The 21373-nt window shown below is 38.4% G+C and overlaps 1 protein-coding gene across 3 annotated transcripts in view; it reads left to right on the top strand.

Annotated features, from left to right (window-relative positions):
• The window catches only part of CNTNAP5 (contactin associated protein family member 5), an 809884-nt gene that overhangs the window by 324716 nt on the left and 463795 nt on the right, over positions 1 to 21373 (top strand). For all 3 annotated transcript variants that reach the window (XM_032843937.1, XM_032843939.1, XM_032843938.1), the window contains exon 4: positions 6655 to 6802. In XM_032843937.1, the coding sequence (XP_032699828.1) occupies positions 6655 to 6802 (148 nt within the window). The remainder of the gene's footprint in view (positions 1 to 6654; positions 6803 to 21373) is intronic.

The following is a 21373-nucleotide window of genomic DNA, read 5'->3' on the forward strand; positions in this document are numbered from 1 at the left end:
GCTTCTCTTTGTTTCATGGAGTGTAAAAAGTCTGATTTTGCTAAGCGGATATTTCCGTTTTCTCCAGTTGTGCACCATATAGTCAAGCTGCCATACATGTTGGTGTTCTAGTTCTCAGCCCAGAGATGGGAACATAAATAGATGACACTGTTGTCAACAGTTGCTTTATTACCCCTTGTACTTAATGTACATTAATGTACTTAATGTACTTCATGCAGCAGAAATCACACAAAAAGCAGAAGGAGGAATTTGGTGTCGTGTGTGTGTGTGTGTGTGTGTGTGTGTGTATATCCTCATATTTAAATAGATATTTATCTGTACATGTATAGTGTCCTCAAGAATAATGGGGGTCTGGATCATTCAAGTCCATGGACAAAAAGCTATGTTTTTATTAGCTGTAGGTTGATATACCTGATTTTCACATTATTAGTTGATCCCATTTTATTTTCTATAAAATGTGACCCAAATTAATAATCGTTAAAAGGAAGTTTATAGCCTAATTGTATGCATAAGGTTTCTACCGGTATAGGAAAAGTTTTGAGCAACTTAACTCAGAAACGTCTTTCGAATTAATGATGGTTTGTTGTTAAAGCTATGAGTGGGCAGAGACCAGTGATGGTTTGAGGGCCCTTCAACTTCGACTTTAACATAGCTTTAACAATGTCCTTTCCTGGTGCTTGTACCTCTTGACATTCAGTGAACTCTCTTTGCGCTTGAGTTATTGATGGGATTGTTTTCATGCAAGTAGATAACAGAGGAACACACTATTTCATTAAACTAGGAGAATGATGTGGAAGTGGGATATAGAATTAATCATCTAATGGGAGAAGTGGAAGCAGAGATCCAGATGTCATGGCCATGCTGTCCTACATTTATGAGAAACCAGCTCTTCCTGCCTGGGGCTGGGTACTGGTTTCTAAAGGCACTGCACTGGTGCTTCCAATGGGAGAGGCATTTAATGGAGGACATTACCTTTAATCTTTGTAAGTTACTAACTTCTGCTGTCAAGTCTCAGATCTCCCATTACTGGGAATAAGCAAGAATGCATGTGATGGGTTAGTGCATTTGGAGACTTCATACCTGATGAGATTTTCATGCAAATAACTTTAATATGGGTAAATTAATAATAAAGTGGCCAATATTAGGACTTCACATAGGATTCCATTTCCTGAACTGGCCACACAGTAACCACATTTCAAGAGGATGACTGGCATTTAAGTAGAAAGTAGGAGCAAAATGACAATTGACCATTGACTGCACAAGAGCATGTGTGACAAAGGTTGTGCCGGGGTTCCGATGGGAATGAGGAAGCTTTCATACCTCATGCTGGAAGGCATTCCTACTGACAGAAACCAAGGAGGAAACAAATATTCTTCAGTGATACAGTCACACAGCCTGGAAAGAGAAGAACACTTCATTCCTAAGAGAGGGGAACAGGACATGAGTGTGTGATTGTAACTAGAAGGGCTCACCTGAGAGTCCCACTCCACCTGTGGTCAAGGTCAAGTGCGAGTGACAGTTTTTCTCTATGGTTGCCCTGAATCCTTGAGTTATTCCTCTCTGGAGGCCATAAAGACAAAGGAAGCAGGGTGGACAGTGGAATGGATTAGTTTTCCTCTTTGCCAAACTATTGGATCAAGAGATGGGGAGTGCCCGTTCTTATACAGTGATCAAGTTCATGGTGGTCTTCTAGTCCAATTAAATAACTGCTCCTATGAAATTAAAATAGATATACAGCATCTGCACTTATAATGATATAATTATGTCATGGACACCATATTACAAACAAGAGTAGAATAAAAAAGAATCCAGCAGTTTAATTTTCCTTTTTACATCCCTAAAGTCTAGCACTTAGGCAATATAGTCAATGGTACTGTAACAGCGATGTATGGTGACAGATGGTAACTGCACTTGTGGCGATTATGGCATAACATATGAACTTGTCAGATAGCTTTGTTGTACACCTAAAACTAATGTGACACGTATGTCAATTATACTCAAATTTTAAAAAATGATAAAAAAACTAAATGCTAAAGGAAAAAAAAAAAAATTCCTGTCAGCCAATAGTGTCCAGTGACTAACAACAATCTCTCTCATTTCCTTCTCTATAAGAGCCTCTCTGAAATCCATTTCAGCAAATACCCCTGCATAGCAGTTTGGACACTGAAGCCTGAGTGGGTTTATCAATTTTAGATTTAACTCTGTGGTTTGCATGTTAATTACCCTCTGCTTTATTAAGTATAAAAAATGTATTTCTAATTAGCTCTGAGCTGCTAGTCCTTCCTTAGTTTCAGTTTGTACTTTTTTTCCCTGGGAAAAACTTTTGAATGTCATTCAGAAAATTTAAGTATGATTGACAAATGCCTTCCACGGGGCTTGAGGGTATTAATAAGTCACTGCTTCAAAATATACTCTCACAGAAAGTTATTTTTACACAGAATTTGTGACTGGAATCTCTTTCTCTCTGTGTGAATGTATTGTGTGTTTCTGTGAGAGTCTATTACGTGCACTGTCCATTTGCATGTGGTATTTAATGTAAGATTCACAGCTGCCTTAGAGATTTTATTTTCACTCTTCTTCTGATGAGAAAACCAAGAGTCAGAAAAGCTGTGCTCCTTTGTTCATTCATTCACTCAGTGAGTTCAACTTACTAATAACCCTGTGAGCAATGTTAAAGTGCTGTTTGTATAATTCACTGATTTTGAGATATCTACGGCATACAGATTTGGTTTGGGTTACTGAATGCCATTTCAACTGTACCTTTAAGAAATACTGTGTTCCATGCACTAAGCATTCCAGTTTAAAATAAGATACAGTCTATATCCCCAAAGGAATTACAGTCCTAGTACCTTGCTGTGAACGCCAGAGTGAATCCTCAGGGTGGTTAGGAATAGCACTCAAAGCTCATCTCCTTTCTCTCTCACTCTAATGCTTCCTTTAAAAAAGACTCTTAGGCAGCATGGTGTTTGGCAGAGCACCAGACTTGAAATAGGTCTCCCTGAGAATTCCTGATATTCCCTGTCAAGTTTACAGAGGCAGAATTTGGTTGTTGCACCTGTTAGTTATTGCTCGAGACTGTAGTTAAGCAAATTAATGACATCTTCCCTCTGGCAGGCACCTGGTTGCTTGCAATCTTGCTGCCAATCAAAGTCATCAGTGGGATTGGCTCAATGTGATGTATTTGCTGAAGCCAAATGAGTTGCTCTGGCTAAGCCAGACCCTTCCATTTTCTATTGATAAGCACCAGTGTCTGTCCCATCTTAGACTCCTAGTTTGTGCCTCTTCTACTTAACTGCCTAGTAAAGGGTACGAAAGGCATCGGCATCTTCATTATGACCAACAATTCTTCCATTCATAAGCCAAAATGTTGTTTACTGTCAAGGAATGAACGTCTTAGTGGAAGTTGCTGAATACTGACTCTGGCATTCTCATTTTCTTAAGTATTCTCGAGGCTCTCCCTGGTGAGCCCTGTTCTATGTGGTTGTTTTTTCCTATAAGCACACAGGAACTGAATTTCTGTGATCCTTACACTTCTTAACTATAGGGGAAGAAAGATTAACTAGTGCACCGTGTTCTTATGTAGGGACAAAATCAGTGAACAGCTTTGTCAAGAACAATATGCATAATGTTTTATAATAATAATGATGATGATGATGATGATGATGATGATGATGCCATTTATCCAACAGTATGACAACAGTAAAAGGTCTGTGCCCAAAATTCAGTATATTACTGCTTGATGTGGGGTGAGAACAGAACAAACTATTCTGAGAAATAGTATATATAATGATGCTCAAAATTAACCTCTCTGATTCCCAGGGTCTACTAGTGAGGTGGAAAACCCAATATGGGCTGGCTACACAATTATAAGATGTAGTGCAATTTCAGAAAGTTTAAATGTACTTGTGCCATGGTGGGGGTGACTCCTTTACTGAGGAAGCTGCCTCAAACTTCCCCATAATACATGCAGTGAGCTTAAACATGCAGAGGCTCACCTAGGATGTGTCTGGTGTGGAGCAGCCCCTCAAAACTGGTAGCTATTATTGTGCCAGGGGCAATATTTGGTTTCAGAAACCTGGCATACACAGGTGACAATGGGAATTAAATCAGAGAGTCACTGGACTTTCATCAGAGTCTCTATAATCCAGTCTCAACTTGATAATTTCTTGATTTAGGATTTATGATGCAATTTAAACTCTCCAAAATTAAGTTGTCTCATCTTGAAAATGAAGATAATACAGATTTTCTACCTCACAAGGATGTTCTATTTAAATGAGTTGATGGATGGTCTTGGTAGTCATTTTCTGTTTCCCAGCATCAAGAAAATTACTCATCTGGTTTCTATCACCAGAGCTTAGTTCTGCACCTTCTAGAACTTCATGAACATAGAATCATGTAGTATGGGTATGTGCTCTTCATGGCTGGCTTCTTTAGCTCAACGCATGGTTTGCTGTAGAAGCTGTTGGTTATTTTTTAACTACTGAGTAGTAATCCGATCTACTAATGTTCTGAGTTCGATTTACTAGTTTTCTAACTTCTTGGGATGGAGATGTAGATTTTGTTTTAACTTTACTTCTTCTTTTTTTATGTAAAAAAGCATTTAAAAGCCATACATTTTCTTCTAAGGACTGTTTTGGCTGTGTTCCAGAAATGTAGATACAGTGTTTTTACCATTATTCAATTCAAACTATTTCCTAGATTCCATTTTGATTTTTTCTTTGACGTATGGGTCATTTAGAAGTGTGTTGACTAACTTCCAAACATTTGAGGGTTTCCTAAATAATTTATTATTATGAATTCTGAACTTAATTGGTCAGAAAACAAAGTATGCTTCTTTATGGTTTAGAATAGGGTCTTTTTTTTTTTTTTGAAAGATTTTATTTATTTATTTGACAGAGATCACGAGTAGTCAGAGAAGCAGGCAGAGAGAGAGAAGGAAGTAGACTCCCCGCTGAGCAGAGAGCCTGATGCGGGGCTGGATCCCAGGACCCTGGTCATGACCTGAGCGGAAGGCAGAGGCTTTAACCCACTGAACCACCCAGGCACCCCTAGAATAGGGTCTTTCTTAATGAATATTCCATGTGTGCTTGAAAACAATGTATCTAATCTGTAGTTGTTCAGTGTTCTATGAACATTGATTAGGTTGGTTTCACTGTTTGAATATTCTATATCCTCACTGGCTTTTTCCCCAACTTGTTCCATTAGTTACTGAGAGAAGATATTAAAAGTCAACTATAATTGCCACTACTTTGTCCCTCCCCCACGCTTTTTGTTTCTGTCAGGTTTTGCTTCTTATATTTCAAATCTCTGTTATAGGTGCAGATACTTTTATTTTTTCTGTTTTTTTTTTTTTAATTCATAACGAATTAGCCCTTTGTAATTTTAGAGTCTCTTGTTACCTTGCAATACATCCCCTTTGTTTGATATTAATACAAAAATTCTGGGTTTCATATATCTACTGTCTGCCTGTAATATTTTCCCCATCCTCTACTTCCAACCTATCAGTGCCTTTATTATTAAAAAAAAAAAGTATCATATTAAAAGTACAGAGATGGGCCTTCCTGTTTTGTCCAGCCTGACAATTTCTAACTTTTCATTAGACTTTTTGCTCATTTTCCTTTTAATGTAATTATTAGTTTGGTAAAAATTAAGTCTAGTAACAATTCATTTTTTCTTTTGTGGTCTCTTTGTGATTTATTCCTTTGTTTTGCATTTTCTGCCTTATTTTGTGTTAAACTGAGCTTTTTGTTGCTGGTTTGTTGTTCTTATTTTTGTTATTTATTATTATTATTATTATTACTATTATTTGGTATCCCATCCTTTCTCTTTTATTGGCTTTGTGGCTATACATTTTTGGTTTATGTTTATGCATCTTTAACTTATCATGTTTACATCAAATTTCTATTATATCATTTTGTATACAATGTGGGGCCTTATACTAGTGTAATTCTGTTTGCCCTATATCCCATTCTTCATAGTTTTATTGATATATGTTTACTTTGATTTCATAATACTGAATCTCATAATACATTTTTATTTTTCCTCTAAACTGTGAATGAACTTTAAGATGTTTAGGAAAAGTAAGAAAGCTAGTCTTTTATTTTTAGCCACATATTTACCCCTTTGAGTACTCTTCATTCCTTCTTTCCTATAACTTGACAATTCTATCTTGAATCAATTTCTTTAGATTGTATAACCTATTTAGCAATATTAGCAGTGGGGATCATAGAAATTATCTCACCTTTTGTTTAATGAAACTATGTTTATTTTTTCTTCAGAACTGAAAGCTATTTCTGTCGGGTATAGAATGCCAAGTTGATGGTGTCCTACTTTCAGCATTGGTTGTTCTCTACCATTTCTCATGAGAAGTTGGATGTCATCCTTATTGTTCAGTTGTTATCTTTAGCAGTTGAGCTGGCTTTGGGTGGGTGGTAGCCTCAATGCATCAGTAGGGTTTTATATTATTCTTTGAGAAACTCCCTCCCCTAAATTCAGAATTTTCAGGAGAGTCAGATTCTATTTGGCATATGTGAGAACTTGAGGATTTTCTTGGAGTAACATATGTGGGTTTGCAATGATGTTCTTTGAACTCAAGCATGGGAAGGAGATGCAGTAGTATCATAGACCTCATTGGGGCTCCTTTTCTCTCTGCAGACCTTTGCAGGAAACATGAATGCTGACAGCGTGATGCACCACAAGTTACTGCACTCAGTGAGAGCCCGCTTCGTTCGCTTTGTGCCCCTAGAATGGAATCCAAGTGGAAAGATTGGCATGAGGGTGGAGGTCTACGGATGCTCCTATAGTAAGTGTATGCATGAACCCTGGCGCTGGTGTGTTGTGAGCAGCTTTCCCTACACGGTACCAGCTTATTTACATTGAGATGGCAATCTCAATTGTTTTAAAGTCTTTCAAGTCCCTAATAACTTCTGCACATTTGAAAATGTAAAAAACTCCTCTGTCTAGGAATGAAGCAGCTTTGTGGTGATAATATGGTAAGAGCTTAACAACACCACAAAGGTCAAAGTTAAGAGCTCTTGGACTTTGAATATCATTTGTCCTTGAAGTAGAATAGTAATTTGAGCTCCATTCTTTCCCAGAAGTGGAGTGAGGTATTATAAATTCACCCTTCCTTCAGAACCATGAGGGAACAAACTTTCTCCCTCTTCACTTGTTCTAGAAGTGGAGGAAAAGGAACATTTCAACCCAGTGTAACCCAGGGAATGCTTCTTTCCTGGAATTATGCTAGCCATCCATTCATTTATGAGTTGTTGGTACATGTGGAAGTGGTGCTCCATCTTGCAAATAACAAAGATTATAAATGTGAGTAGAGCTGGCAATCACTCAAGATTAAAGTAACAATTATGCAAGAAATGTAATCATTCCTATAATTCTCCCCTATATGTTGTCATCATTATAAATTATTTTTCATTTATTTATTTATTTTTATTAACATATAGTGTATCAGACTTACACATTTCACAGCACTCACTGTAGCACATACCCTACCCAATGTCCGTAACCCAGCCACCCTATCCCTACCCCCTCACCCCCAGCAACCCTCAGTTTGTTTCGTGAGATTAAGAATCTCTTATGATTTGTCTCCCTCCCAATTCCATCTTGTTTAATTTTTTCCCTCTCTACCCCCACGGCCCCCTGTCCTGCCTCTCAAATGCCTCATATCAAAGAGATCATATGATAATTGTCTTTCTCTGATTGACTTATTTTGCTTAGTGTAGTACCCTCTAGTTCCATCCACATCATTGTAAATGACAGGATTTGGGGATTTTTGATGGTTGCATAGTATTCCATTGCATATATATATAACACTTCTTCTTTATCCGTTCATCTGTTGATGGACATCCATTTTTTTTTCCCCATAGTTTAGGTATTGTGGACATTGCTACTATAAACATTTGGGTGCACATGCCCCTTTGGATCACTATATTTGTATCTCTAGGGTAAATACCTAGTAGTGCAATTGCTGAGTCATAAGGTAGCTCTATTTTCAACTCTTTGAGAAACCTCCATGCTTTTTCCAGAGTGGCTGCAATAGCTTGCAATTCCCACCAAAAGTATAGGAGGGTTCCCCTTTCTCCACATCATCTCCAACACCTGTCCTTTCCTAACTTGTTAATTTTAGTGATTCTGACTGGTTTGAGGTGGTATCTCATTGTGGTTTTGATTTGTATTTCCCTGATGCCAAGTGATGTTGCACATTTTTTCATGTGCCTGTTGGCCATTTGGATGTTGTCTTTGCAGAAATGTCTGTTCATGTCTTCTGCCCATTTTTTGATCAGATTATCTGTTCTTTGGGTGTTGAGTTTGATAATTCTTTGTAGATTTTGGATACTAGCCCTTTATCTCGTATGTCATTTACAAATACCTTCTCACATTCTGTCAGTTGTCTTTTGGTTTTGTTGACTGTTTACTTTGCTGTGGAAAATCTTTTGATCTTGATGAAGTTCCAGCAGTTCATTTTTGCCTTGCTTCCCTTGCCATTGGTGATGTTTCTAGGAAGAAGTTACTCTGGCTGAGGTCAAAGAGGTTGCTGCCTGTGTCTTCCTTAAGGATTTTGGTGGATTCCGGGGTTCCTGGGTGGCTCAGTGGGTTAAAGCCTCTGCCTTCTGCTCAGGTCATGATCCTGGGGTCCTGGGATCAAGCCCTGCATCAGACTCTCTGCTCGGCAGGAAGCCTGCTTCCTCCTCCTCTCTCTCTCTGCCTGCCTTTCTGCCTACTTGTGATCTCTGTCTGTCAAATAAATAAATAAAATCTTAAAAAAAAAGATTTTGGTGGATTCCTATCTCGCATTGAGGTCTTTCATCCATTTGGTCTACTTTTGTGTGTGGTATAAGAAAATGGTCCACTTTCATTCTTGTGCATGTGGCTGTGCAATTCTCCCAACACCATTTTTTGAAGAGACTGTCTTTTTGCCATTGTACATTATTTCCTGCTTTGTTGAAGATTTATTGACTATAGAGTTGAGGGTCCATTTCTGGACTCTTAATCTGTTCAGTCTTAATTGAACTATGTGTCTGTTTTTGTGCCAGTACCATACTGTCTTGATGATAACAACTTTGTAATAGAGCTTGAAGTCTGGAATTGTGATGCTGCCAACTTTGGTTTTCTATTTCAACATTCCTCTGGCTATGTGGAGGCTTTTCTGGTTCCATATACATTTTAGGATTATTTGTACCATTTCTTTAAAGAAAATCGATGGTATTTTGATAGGGACTGAATTAACAGTGTAGATTGCTCTAGGTAGCATAGACATTTTCACAATATGTATTCTTCCAATCCGTGAGCATGGAACATTTTTCCATTTCTTTGTGGCTTCCTCAATTTCTTTCATGAGTACTTTATAGTTTTCTGAGTATAGATTCTTTGCCTCTTTGGTTAGGCTTACTCCTATGTATCTTATGGTTTTGGGTGCACTTGTAAATGGGATTGACTCCTTAATTCCTCTTTCTTCTGTCTTGCTGTTGGTATATAGAAATGCAAGTGATTTCTGTGCATTGCCTTTATATCCTGATACTTTACTGAATTCCTGTATGAGTTACAGCAGTTTTGAAGTGGAATCTTTTGGGTTTTCCATATAAAGTATCATACTATCTGTAAAGAGTGAGAGTTTGACTTCTTCTTTGCTGATTCAGATTCATTTTATTTCTTTTTGAAGTCTGATTGCTGAGGCTAGGACGTCTAGTACTATGTTGAATAGCAGTGGTGATAGTGGACAGCCCTGCCGTATTCCTAACCTTAGGGGAAAGCTCTCAGTTTTTCCCCATTGAGAATGATATTTACTGTGGGTTTTTCATAGATGGCTTTAATGATGTTGAGGTATGTACCCTCTATCCCTACACTTTGAAGAGTTTTGATCAAGAGAGGATGTTGTACTGTGTCAAATGCTTTTTCAGCATCTATTGAGAGTATCATATGGTTCTTGTTCTTTCTTTTATTCATGTATTGTATCACATTGATTGGTTTGGGGATGTTGAACCAACCTTGCAGCCCAAGAATAAATCCCACTTGGTTGTGGTGAATAATCCATTTAATGTACCATTGGATCCTATTGGCTAGTATTTTGTTAAAAATTTTTGCATCCATGTTCATCAAGGATATTGGTCTATAATTCTCCTTTTTGATGGGGTCTTGGTATGGTGTTGGGATCAAGGTAATGCTGGCCTCATAAAATGAGTTTTGAAGTTTCCCTTCCATTTCTATTTTTTGGAACAGTTTCAAAAGAATAGGTATTAATTCTTCTTTAAATTTTTGGAAGAATTCCCCCTGGGAAGCCATCTGGCCCTGGGCTCTTTTTTCTTGGGAGATTTTTGATGACTGCTTCAATCTCCTTACTGGCTATGGATCTGTTCAGGTTTTCTATTTCCTCCTGGTTCTGTTTTGGTAGTTTATATGTCTCTAGGAATGCATCCATTTCTTCTAGATCATTAAATTTGCTGGTGTATATTTGCTCATAGTATATTCATATAATTGTTTGTATTTCTTTGGTGTTGGTTGTGATCTCTCCTCTTTCATTCATGATTTTATTAATTTGGGTCCTTTTTCTTTTCTTTTTGATATGACTGGCCAGGAGTTTATCAATCTTATTAATTCTTTCAAAGAACAAGCTCCTAGTTTTGTTGATTTGTTCTACTGTTCTTTTGGTTTTTATTTCATTGATTTCTGCTCTGATCTTTATTATTCCTCTTCTCCTGCTGTTTTTAGGTTTTCTTTGCTGCTCTTTCTCCAGCTCCTTTAGGTGTAGGGTTAGGTTGTGTATTTGAGACCTTTCTTATTTCTTGATAAGGCTTGTATCACTATATACTTTCCTCTCAGGACTGCCTTTGCTGTTTCCCAAAGATTTTGAATAGTTGTGTTTTCATTTTCATTTGTTTCCATGAATTTTTTCAATTCTGCTTTAATTTCTTGGTTGCCCCTTTCACTCTTTAGTAGAATGATCTTTAGCCTCCATGTATTTGTATTCTTTCCAACTTTCTTCTTGTGCTTGAGTTCTAGTTTCAAAGCATTGTGGTCTAAAAATATGCAGGGAATGATCCCAATCTTTTGTACTGGTTGAGACCTGATTTGTGACCCAGGATGTGAACTATTCTGGAAAGTGTTCCATGGGCACTAAAGAAGAATTTGTATTCTGTTCCTTTGGGATGGACTGTTCTGAATATACATGTGATGTGCATCTGTCCAGTGTGTCATTTAAAGCCTTTATTTTATTTCCTTGTTGATCTTTTGCTTAGATGATCTGCCCATTTCAGTGAGGGGGGTGTTAAAGTCCCCTACTATTATTGTATTATCATTGATATGTTTCTTTGATTTTGTTATTAATTGGTTTATGTAATTGGCTGCTCCCATCTTAGGGACATAGATATTTAAAATTATTAGATCTTCTTGTTAGACAGACCCTTTAAGTATGATATAGTGTCCTTCCTCATCTCTTATTATGGTCTTTGGCTCTACATCTAATTTATATGATATAAGGATTGCCAACCTATCTTTCTTTTGATGTTCATTAGCATGGTAAATTGTTTTCCACCCCCTCACTTTATTTTATTTTTTAAATTTAATTTTATTTTTATAGTGTACCAAGATTCATTGTTTATACACCACACCCAGTGCTCTATGCAATATGTGCCCTCCTTAATACCCACTACCAGGCTCACACAAAACCCTCAGTTTGTTTCTCAGAGTTCACAATCTCTCATGCTTTGTCTCCCCCTCTGATTTCCCCCAATTCACTTTTCCTTTCCTTCTCCTAATGTCCTCCATGATAGTCCTTATGCTCCAAAAGTAAGTGAAACCATATGATAATTGACTCTCTGTACCTCACTTATTTTGCTCTGAATAATCTCCTCTCGTCCCATCCTGATATCTGAGATCTATAAAGAACTCCTCAAACTCAACACTGAAACAACAAATAATCATGTCAAAAAGTGGATAGAAGATATGAACAGATACTTCTTCAAAGAAGACATATAAATGACTAACAGACACATGAAAAAATGTTCATTATCATTAGCCATCAGGGAGATTCAAAACCACATTGAGATGCCACCTTACACTAGTTAGAATGGCCACAATTAACAAGACAGAAAACAATAAGTGTTAGAGTGATGTGGAGAAAGGGGAGCCCTCTTATACTGTTGGTGGGATGCAAGTTAATGCAGCCACTTTGGAAAACAGTGTGGAGATTCCTTAAGAAATTAAAAATAGAGATACCCTCTGACCTTACAATTGCATTACTGGGTATTTACCCCAAAGATACAGTTGTAGTGAAAAGAAGGGCCAAATGTATCCCAATGTTCATAGCAGCAATGGACACAATCACCAAACTGTGGAAAGAGCCAAGATGCCCTTCAACAGATGAATGAATGAAGAAGATATGGTCCATATATGCAATGGAATATTATGCCTCCATCAGAAAGGATAACATCCCCTCACTTTAAATCTGGAGGTGTCTTTGGGTCTAAAATGAGTTTCTTATAGATAACATATCCATGGGTCTTCTTTTTTTATCCATTCTGATGTCCTGTGTGTTTTGATTGGGGCATTTAGCCCATTTACACTCAGTGTAACTACTGAAAGATATGAATTTAGTGCCATTGTATTGTCTGTAAGGTGACTTACTATATATTGTCTCTGTTCCTTTCTGGTCTGTTAATTTTAGGCTCTCTCTTTGCTTAGAGGACCCCTTTCAATATTTCCTATAGGCTGGTTTGGTTTTTGCAAATTCTTTTAATTTTTGTTTGTCCTCGAAGCTTTTTACCCCTCCTTCTATTTTCAATGACAGCCTACCTGGATATAGTAGTCTTGGCTGTGTATTCTTCTTGTTTAGTGCTCTGAATATACCATGCCAGTCCATTCTGGCCTGCTAGGTCTCTGTGGAATGGTCTACTGACAATCTAATATTTCTGCTGTTGTATGTTACAGACTTCTTGTTCTATGCTACCTTCAGATTTCTTTTTGTCACTGAGACTTTAAGTTTTACTATTAGATCATTGGGTGTGGACCTATTTTAATTGATTTTGAGGGGGGTTCTCTGTGCCTCCTGGAATTTGATGCTTATTCCCTTTGCCAAATTAGGAAAATTCTCTGCTATAATTTGCTCCAATATACCTTCTTCCCGCCCCCCCCCTTCTTTTTCTTCTGGGATCCCAATTATTCTAATATTGTTTAGTCTTATGGTATTACTTTTCTTTCAAATTCTCCCCTCATGGTCCAGTAGTTACTTGTCTCTCTTTTGCACAGCTTCCTTATTCTCCACCATTTGGTCTTCTATATCACTCATCTCTCTTCTAGCTCATTTATCCTAGCAGTAAGAAACTCCATTTTTTGTTGCACCTCATTAATCGTTTTTTTTTTTTGTTTGTTTTGTTTTGTTTTAATTTCAACTTAATTATATTTTAGTTCTTTTATTTTTCTAGAAAGGGATTTTGTTTCTCTAGAAAGGGATTCTCTAACATCTCCCATGCTTTTTTTGAGCCCAGTTAATACCTTGATATTCATCACTCTGTGCTCTAGTTCTGACATATTACTAATGTCCATACTGATCTGGTCCCTAGCTGTCAGTACTGTTTCTTATTCTATTTTTTTTTTTTTTTTTTGTGGTGAGTTTTTCTGCCTTGTCATTTTATCTAGATAAGAACAGATGAATGAGAGAACAATATGCTAAAAAGGTAGCAATGACCCCAGAAAGATATACACTAACCAAATCAGAAGAGACCCAAAGTCACAGGAAAAGAAGGAAGAAAGAAAGAAAGAAAGGTATATAGGTAAATAGACTGGTGAATAGAACAGAGCCACAAACCTGATTTTGGTTGTATTTTTGTCTGTCAGAAGAAACTACCTCCTAAAATTTAAAAGAAAGAAAAATTTATATATACAAAAATAAGGGTAAACACTATGAAGGGATGGAATATAACTGTAAAGATGAAAATTTAAAAAGATCCTTGAAAAGGAATTGCTAAGATAAGAAGTTGATTGAAAAAAGAAAAGAAAAAAAAAAGAGGAAAGAATGTGATCAGGCTGGAGTCTAGATCAAAGCCATGTGCTAGATTTAGGGTATAGTTTGATGGTTTGGAAGAAATTGTATCCCAAAATTTTAAAGAAAAAAAAAAAAAAACACCTATATGTATACAAAAAAATAAGGTTAAATACATTGAAGGGATAAAATATGACTATAACATAGAAAAAAAGTTTTCAAAAGGTATTGATAAAATAAAATAGTTTTAAAAAGTTAAAAGAGGAAAGAGGAAAAATTTTTAAAAATAGAATAAGAAAAAAATAAAATTAAAAAAATTTAACTTTGAGGAAAAAACAAAAAAAGAACAGCAACAACAAACAACAACAAATTTAACTTTGAAAGACTAAAGGATCATGGGAAGAAAGCCATGCATTCTATGCACTGCTTTCCCCTACCTCTGGAGTTCCACATTTCTTTCTCGTTGATCGGTAAACATGATCTTGGCTGGATGTTCTTGCTGATCTTTTGGGGGGAGGGACCTGTTGCTGTGATTCTCAAATGTCTTTCCAGGAGGTGGAATTGCGCCACCCTTGCCCGGGGCCAGGTTAAGTACTCTGTTTGGTTTTGGTCTCTGGAGCATTTTTGTTCCCTGAATGCTTTCTGTACAGCTTTGGAGGAGGAGAATGAAGATGGCTGCCTCTCAATCTGTGGCCCCATAGGAGCCGAGAGCTCAGAGCCCCACTCCTCAGTGTGCCTTCAGAGAAAAGAAGTCCATCGGTCCCATTTCTCTGGTCTCTCCAGTTGCACTCCAAGCTCACCTGGCTTGTGATGGAGAGTTTCTATCTCTGACCCACACCCCCATTTGGAGTCACCAAACCTAGCTCATTTTTACAGCACACTCCCGTGCCGCTCCTACCTGAGGGGGAAGGTGAGTCTCCCCAGATCTGCTGCTTTTTGGGTCCCTGCCCAAAAAGCAGTGGTTCAACTGTGCCTCGGATCATGGTTTAAGGTAACCCTGAACTGAGAGCCTACTGCTTGGCTCCATCTCTGCATCTGGCTTCCCTGCTCTGATACCTGGGAGCTCTGCCACACTCAGATACCCCCAGTTTTTTGTGACCCCGCAGGTCCTGAGACCATAACAAGTGTCTCAGCAAGAGTTCTTAGCCCCGCTTAGCCTCTGGAGTGACATTCCTCAGTGGAGCAGACTTCTAAAAGTTCCGATTTTGTGTTCATTGGCTCTTCCACTTGCTGGGAGCCCGCCTCTCCCCCCATGGTCTATCTTCCTGAATGTTGCCTCAGATTCATTTCTCCACATGTCCTATTTTCTGGAAAGTGGTCAATTTTCTGTTCCTAGAATTGCTGTTCTTCTTCTTTTCTCTCTTCTGTTGAGTTTGCAGCTCTTCAGAATGGTTTGGTAACGATCTAGCTGAACTCCTGGGACCTGATGATATTTAGGTCTCCTACTCCTTCACCATCTTGCTCCTCTCCTCCATAAATTATTTTTCTATCTTAGCAGTTACACCTCCTGCTTATATGCCAAAACCCAGTGACTTCTAATGAAGGAACACATGTGATTGCTACCACTAAAACTCAGCAAGTCCTGTTGGAAGTGTCTATTTGGTTACATGCTTGTACTCATTTCTGTAATGTGGTCAACTGAATGCCTATATCAGAATCATCTGGAGTTCTCATTAAAAATGCATTTGCCTAGCTATGTCCTATACATCCTGGTTTGGGATTCTGGGCACAGGGACCCAGAAAGTTGAGTATTAACAAGCTCCCTAGGGAAGCTATGGACACAGAGTGTCTAGTAAAAATAAATATCTGCACAGAGGCAATGTACTTATGAAATGATTGTCTTTATCTTGCACAAGCACTTCCAGAAAGAAGGTGTTAATACAGCAGATACATCAACAAACCATTAGGCTAGGGACACACTGCCTTCCACTCTAGCCCTTCCATAACAAAGCATAGAATATCTAAGAGGGTATATGCTTCCTATCCCAGGATATCTGGTGCGCCCAGATTCTCTTGTTACCTCTTCGGTTGATAACAGTTGTCACTACTTTGAGCTTTATTTTTAAGTACGATGTGAACCTTTCATGCTGAAGTAAAATGTTGTTTATATTATAACTTCAGCCATCTATTTTGGTGTAACAATCCTATTACAATTTAATGTGTCCTCATTGTTTTCTGCCAGTCCTGTCTGTTGTCCTTCACAATCATTGTTCTGTGTGCATGCATAGAAAACTCAGAGCATCAAGTTAATAGCAGACTGTAGGGTTGAAAGTGACCTTTGAGCAATAGGTCCAACTTTTTCTAGTGCAGACCCCTTTAAGAAAAGTGCCCACAGTAACATTTTTTTGTAAGTAGATTTTTCTATAATATTCAGAAGTCCACAGATCTGTTACCCCTCAATTCTTGACCAAACTAACTGCCCCGGATTTGGAGTAACCCAGTCTTTCATGGATTCCTTTCCAGGTAGGCTCCTGGTCTATCAAGTTCACTCCCTCAGGGGATAACTTACATTTGGGTACCTAGTATGAGTGATGGGACATAGATGTCTGTGACCATCCTCAAGCCAGCACCTGGCCTTTTTCAGTCACTAGTTCTGGTGCTTTGCTGCTTTTTCCCTTGGGTGTGTGGGTGGGTGGGTGGGGGCAGATCTCTCATTTCTACCTAAAAACACATTTCAGTGTGTCCTCTGGATTCCCACTTTCTTTCAACATCATCTTATCCACCACTTCAACTGAATTGTTCCTAAAATTATAAAACTTCGCTATATAAGCTATCAAACAAAGCAGCAACAACAAAAGTCCTATGGCTCTACTTAGCAGCTACTTCTCCTTCTCTCCCTTTCCCCAGAATATCTCATCTCCAAACCTTGTCTGAGGTTACTCTTTCCACCTGCTCACCTCCCAGTATACTACAGCTGTTTCTATTCAGTACACATGTGGTGTTCAGTTTAAAGTGTCAGCTTGGCTAAGCTATAGTCCAGATAGTCAAGCAAGCATGAATCTAGGTGTTGCTGTGATGTGGCGAAGAGCTACAATCACTGAACTTTAGCTAAATGAGATTATCCTTGATCTCCCCGTGGGCTGGATTCAGTCAGTTGAAAGGTTGTAAGATCAGAACTGAGGTTTCCCTGAAGAAGAAGAATTTCTACATGTGCTGTGCAGCTTCACCTCCTGCCAGAGTTTCTGGCTGGCACCTCCTGATCTGACAACATGAATTTCAGACTTGTCTAGCCCCCAAAACTGTGTAAGCCATTCCTTGTAATGTATCTGTATCTGTATCTGTACATCTATCTATCTATCTATCTATCTATCTCTCAATCTATCTGTCAGCTATTTATCTGTCAATCACCTAATCCTATTTGTCTGGGGGAACCCAGACTAATAGAATGCCCCACAGAAACTACTTTAGTCAAGACCACCAGTGACCTCCACATTATCAACTCCAATGGTCACTTCATTTTTCTCATTTCACTCAACCTCTCAGTAGTATTGAATTCAGTTAGCCACTTCTGCTTTTTAAAAACCTGGTTTTCCCTTCTAGATCACTTGTGACCTATGCTAAATCCCAAGCCTTATTCTCAGGGCTTCTTCCACTTTCCAGCTATACCTCAGGCTGAGCTTAATTTATAGAGTTCTATAAGTTTAAATACTGTGGATATGCTGATCATATCATGCCAGGCTTTTTCTACCTGAGGGCTTTGCACATTCTGTTCCCTAGGAGCAACAGCTTTTTTCAATAATTTACATGGTTTGTTCCTTCAGTCAATGTAATTTTCAATTCTGGTGCCACCTCTTCAGAGAAGTCCACTCTGGTGGCCACTCTAAAGTCTCCTGCCCTACTTCCTGTGCATTAACTATCATCCCCTGCTATATAATGTGGTTTTATATTCTTCCTGATGCCTATCACAAACCAGAATCTTATTCCTTTGTTTTGTTTGCTTACTCAAATCCCTGCACCACAATGTAAGTTCCATGAGAATAGGCACCTTGTATGTTAATTCTCAATACCTAATAGGAACAAATGGGTAGTTAACGCATTTGTGGAATGAATGGATATGTATATCAGCATGGGCACCCATGGAATTTTCCTGTAATTACTTGTTATTAATACACCCATTGTAGTTTCTGGGGAACTGTTTTTTGTTTGTTTGTTTGTTTGTTTGTATTTATTTATTTACTTCCTATGGGTTTTTTCCTAGAATTCTGCTCAGGTATGTTGCTCAAGATTGGTAGAAAACTTACAGTTCTATAATTTTTTAAGACTTCAAGTTTTACCAATCTGAAATACCTGCACATTCATACTTTCATTCATTCATTCATTCGCTCACTCATTTATTCATTCAGTTGACAACTTTACTTAGCACTTATGTTACACCAAGCATAGAGTACCTGGGTGGCTCAGTCATTTAAGTATGTGGTGGCTCAGGTCATGATCCCAAGATCCTAGGATTGAGCCCCATATCAGTCTCCCTGCTCAGTGTAGAGCTGCTTCTCCCTTTTCTCCCTTTTCTCTCCCTCTGCCTTTCCCCCTGCTCATTTTCATTTTCTCTCAAACAAATTAAAAAAAAAAAAATCTTAAAAAAAAAAAAAGATACACTAAGCATCATGCAGAGCCCTAAGGGGTGTAAGAAATAAACAATACCTTTTCCCGGACTTTTATAAGTCCTGTATTCTTTTCTTTGAAGCACTTTTTTTTTTTTTTTTAATGGTCACATATCACTAATTGATTATATAATTGTTATTTGACATATTCCTCCCCTGGCTAGACTCTAGGTTTCAAAAAGTCAGTCACTGCCTGTCAGGTATGTTGGGTACCTGGTGTACTTTCAGTAAGCATTTACTGAATGATTGACATTGCTGATAGTCAAAGATGGGGTCAAGAGCATGTAAATAAAAACATGCCAGAAAGGATTGAATGTGCCTGATAGAAATCTTAAAAGGGAGCCAAAGGGGCAAAGAGGACAAAGTAAGCAGGTGTCATTGTTGATATCAGAAAGATTCAGGAGATACTGTCCACCTTAGCTGTGTCTCAAAAGTTGAGTAGTAACTTCCCCAGCACAGAAGGAATCGCCAAGAAGCAGGTGGGGCTGGCACATAGGGAGGCAGGGGCAAGGCCTCGGGGTTTTGTCATTTTAGTGCACAAGAGACAAAGACAGGAAAGTGGGAAGTTGAAGCCATTTGTCTCTCTCTGCTCCAACATTTTTTCAGTAGCTTAAATAAAATTCATCAGCCTGTAGGAAGAAGGGCATTGCTAGGAAGAAATAGTCCTTCCTCTTTTCTAAGCTCTCTTGGGCTTCACTTCCTTCTTAATAAAGTCCACCTTTTCTGGTTTGAAAAGTATCGTCCCTGTTGGAGGAGTTAAAGCAGGTCTTCTCTCACCATCTTTCAGTCATCCTTCAACATTGCGGATTGGGCCCAACTGGAGGCTTTTGTTCTGTTTCATTTGCTTTCTTTGACCCCCTTTCTTCTCTGTTTCTCCAGACCTGGCTTGAAAATCCCATGCCCACAGATTTTGTTTTTTGTTTTTTGTTTTGTTTTGTTTTGTTTTGTTTTTTTTTGCAAACCCCACTCATATGATCATGTGGGTCCTGGTGCCTATGTGCCTTGTCCTGCCTATCCCTAACCATGCTTATCCCTCCTCTTTCCTCAGCCAGCATGTCAGCAGCTGGTGATCTCCCTGCTTCTAGGGCCTTCCTGAGAGGAGCACTGACTCATTGTTCAAGGGCTCCCCATAGCATTTGGAAGAGCCCACACTTCTCCACCCCTCTCATTTGCTGCATTCCCCATATTCAACTTCCACTGAGTGTCATGTACAGTTCCCTGCAAAGACATAAGCTTCTCTCTGGATTCCATGTTTTCATATTTGCAGCTGTCTTTTTTTTTTTTTCTCTTTTTCCTGAAAAACCCTCCTTCTCCTTCACCAGGCTGACTACTGATTGTCCCTCACCAGCCAGATCAAATATCACCTACTTCTGAAATCTTTTGCCTCCTGGACCTTGCCATGTGATCTCTTTTTAGGTTTTATGTTTCAGTTTTAGGTTTTATCTTGTTAAATTAAAGTTACCTGGTGCTTCCCCACCTAATAACCAGTCTGTTCTGTAAGATGGGATCATGTCCCACCTTTCTGCTAGTCAGAACCTAGATCAGTGCCTGATGGCTGCTATATGCTCCATGAATATTTAATGTGTATTTAATTTTTAGATCTAAAGGCTAGCCATCCTTATTCATTTTTGAAAGTTTTTATTGCATATTTTACTGTTTTATTGTATTTTTTAAAATTACAATATTTGTATAATATTCTTTCTAATGAAGGCCTCCTTTCTCTTGTGTGTGTGGTATATATAATTACATACATATATACATATTTTATAAGTAATAAAAATTATGAGCTAGAATCTTCCTTGTACATGGGTTTCCTTAATACCTCATGTTATTCTCTTTGAATAACTGAGATTATCAGCGGTTGCAGTTCCCAAACTGAATGTGTTTAGAGCCTCCTTAGGCTATTCTGGTATTATGCTGCCTTAAAAATCTCTAGAAGTGAAAGTCTATCTCCATTTTCCTTAAGTATTAATGTTTTAAAATCTTCTCTTCTTGATTGGCTTCATTCTATTTTATTTGTTTATTTTTAAAGATTTTATTTATTTGATAGAGAGAGCGCACGCACAAGCAGGGGGAGGAGCAAAAGGAGAGAGACAAGCAGACCCCACCCCCACCCCCACCCCCGAGAGCAGGGACACAGAGCTCTATCCCAGGACCCTGAGATCACTACCTGCACGGTTGAAACAAAGAGTCAGATACTTTAACCAACTTTGCCACCCAGGCAAGCCTTGCCTTCATTCCCTTTTATACATTCCAGGGTGACTGTCTTATTTTACAGAAGTTCCCATTGCTTTCACATCACCAATGCTATCTTTTTTGCCATGGTCACAAGGAAGTTGAAAGCAAACAATTCTTTTGTGTACTCAGATATGAACAATGGAATCAATGGTCTGTTCTTAAGAGCATGCACCTCCCAGCAAATCCTGTTGACTTATTTGAGCCTCTGTTTTCTCATCTGCAAATCACAGTGATAATTATTTAAAGACCACTTTAAGACTGACATTTAAGATGTCACTTCAGAGTTGTTCTGTATCAAGAATAGAATGTATCAATAGTCTGTGTAACTGACAGCTAGTAGTAGTGTGGGTATGTGTTCATAGAAGAAAGCCCTGCACTGCCACTCATGTTGCCTTTTGGGGAAACATTGGTCTTTTCTTCTATTAGATGAGGGGCCTCTCTCGGATTCAGATATGTTCTGCTCTTGTCTCTCCTTCTGCTGTCATAGACTCTGGGATCTCAGTTCTCAGTAGCCTTTGGGTTCTCTCTCTGTTTTCAAGAATAGGAT

The sequence above is a fragment of the Lontra canadensis genome, unplaced genomic scaffold (assembly GCF_010015895.1).
Source record: "Lontra canadensis isolate GAN:19392208 unplaced genomic scaffold, GSC_riverotter_1.0 scaffold145, whole genome shotgun sequence".
NCBI lineage: Eukaryota > Metazoa > Chordata > Mammalia > Carnivora > Mustelidae > Lontra > Lontra canadensis.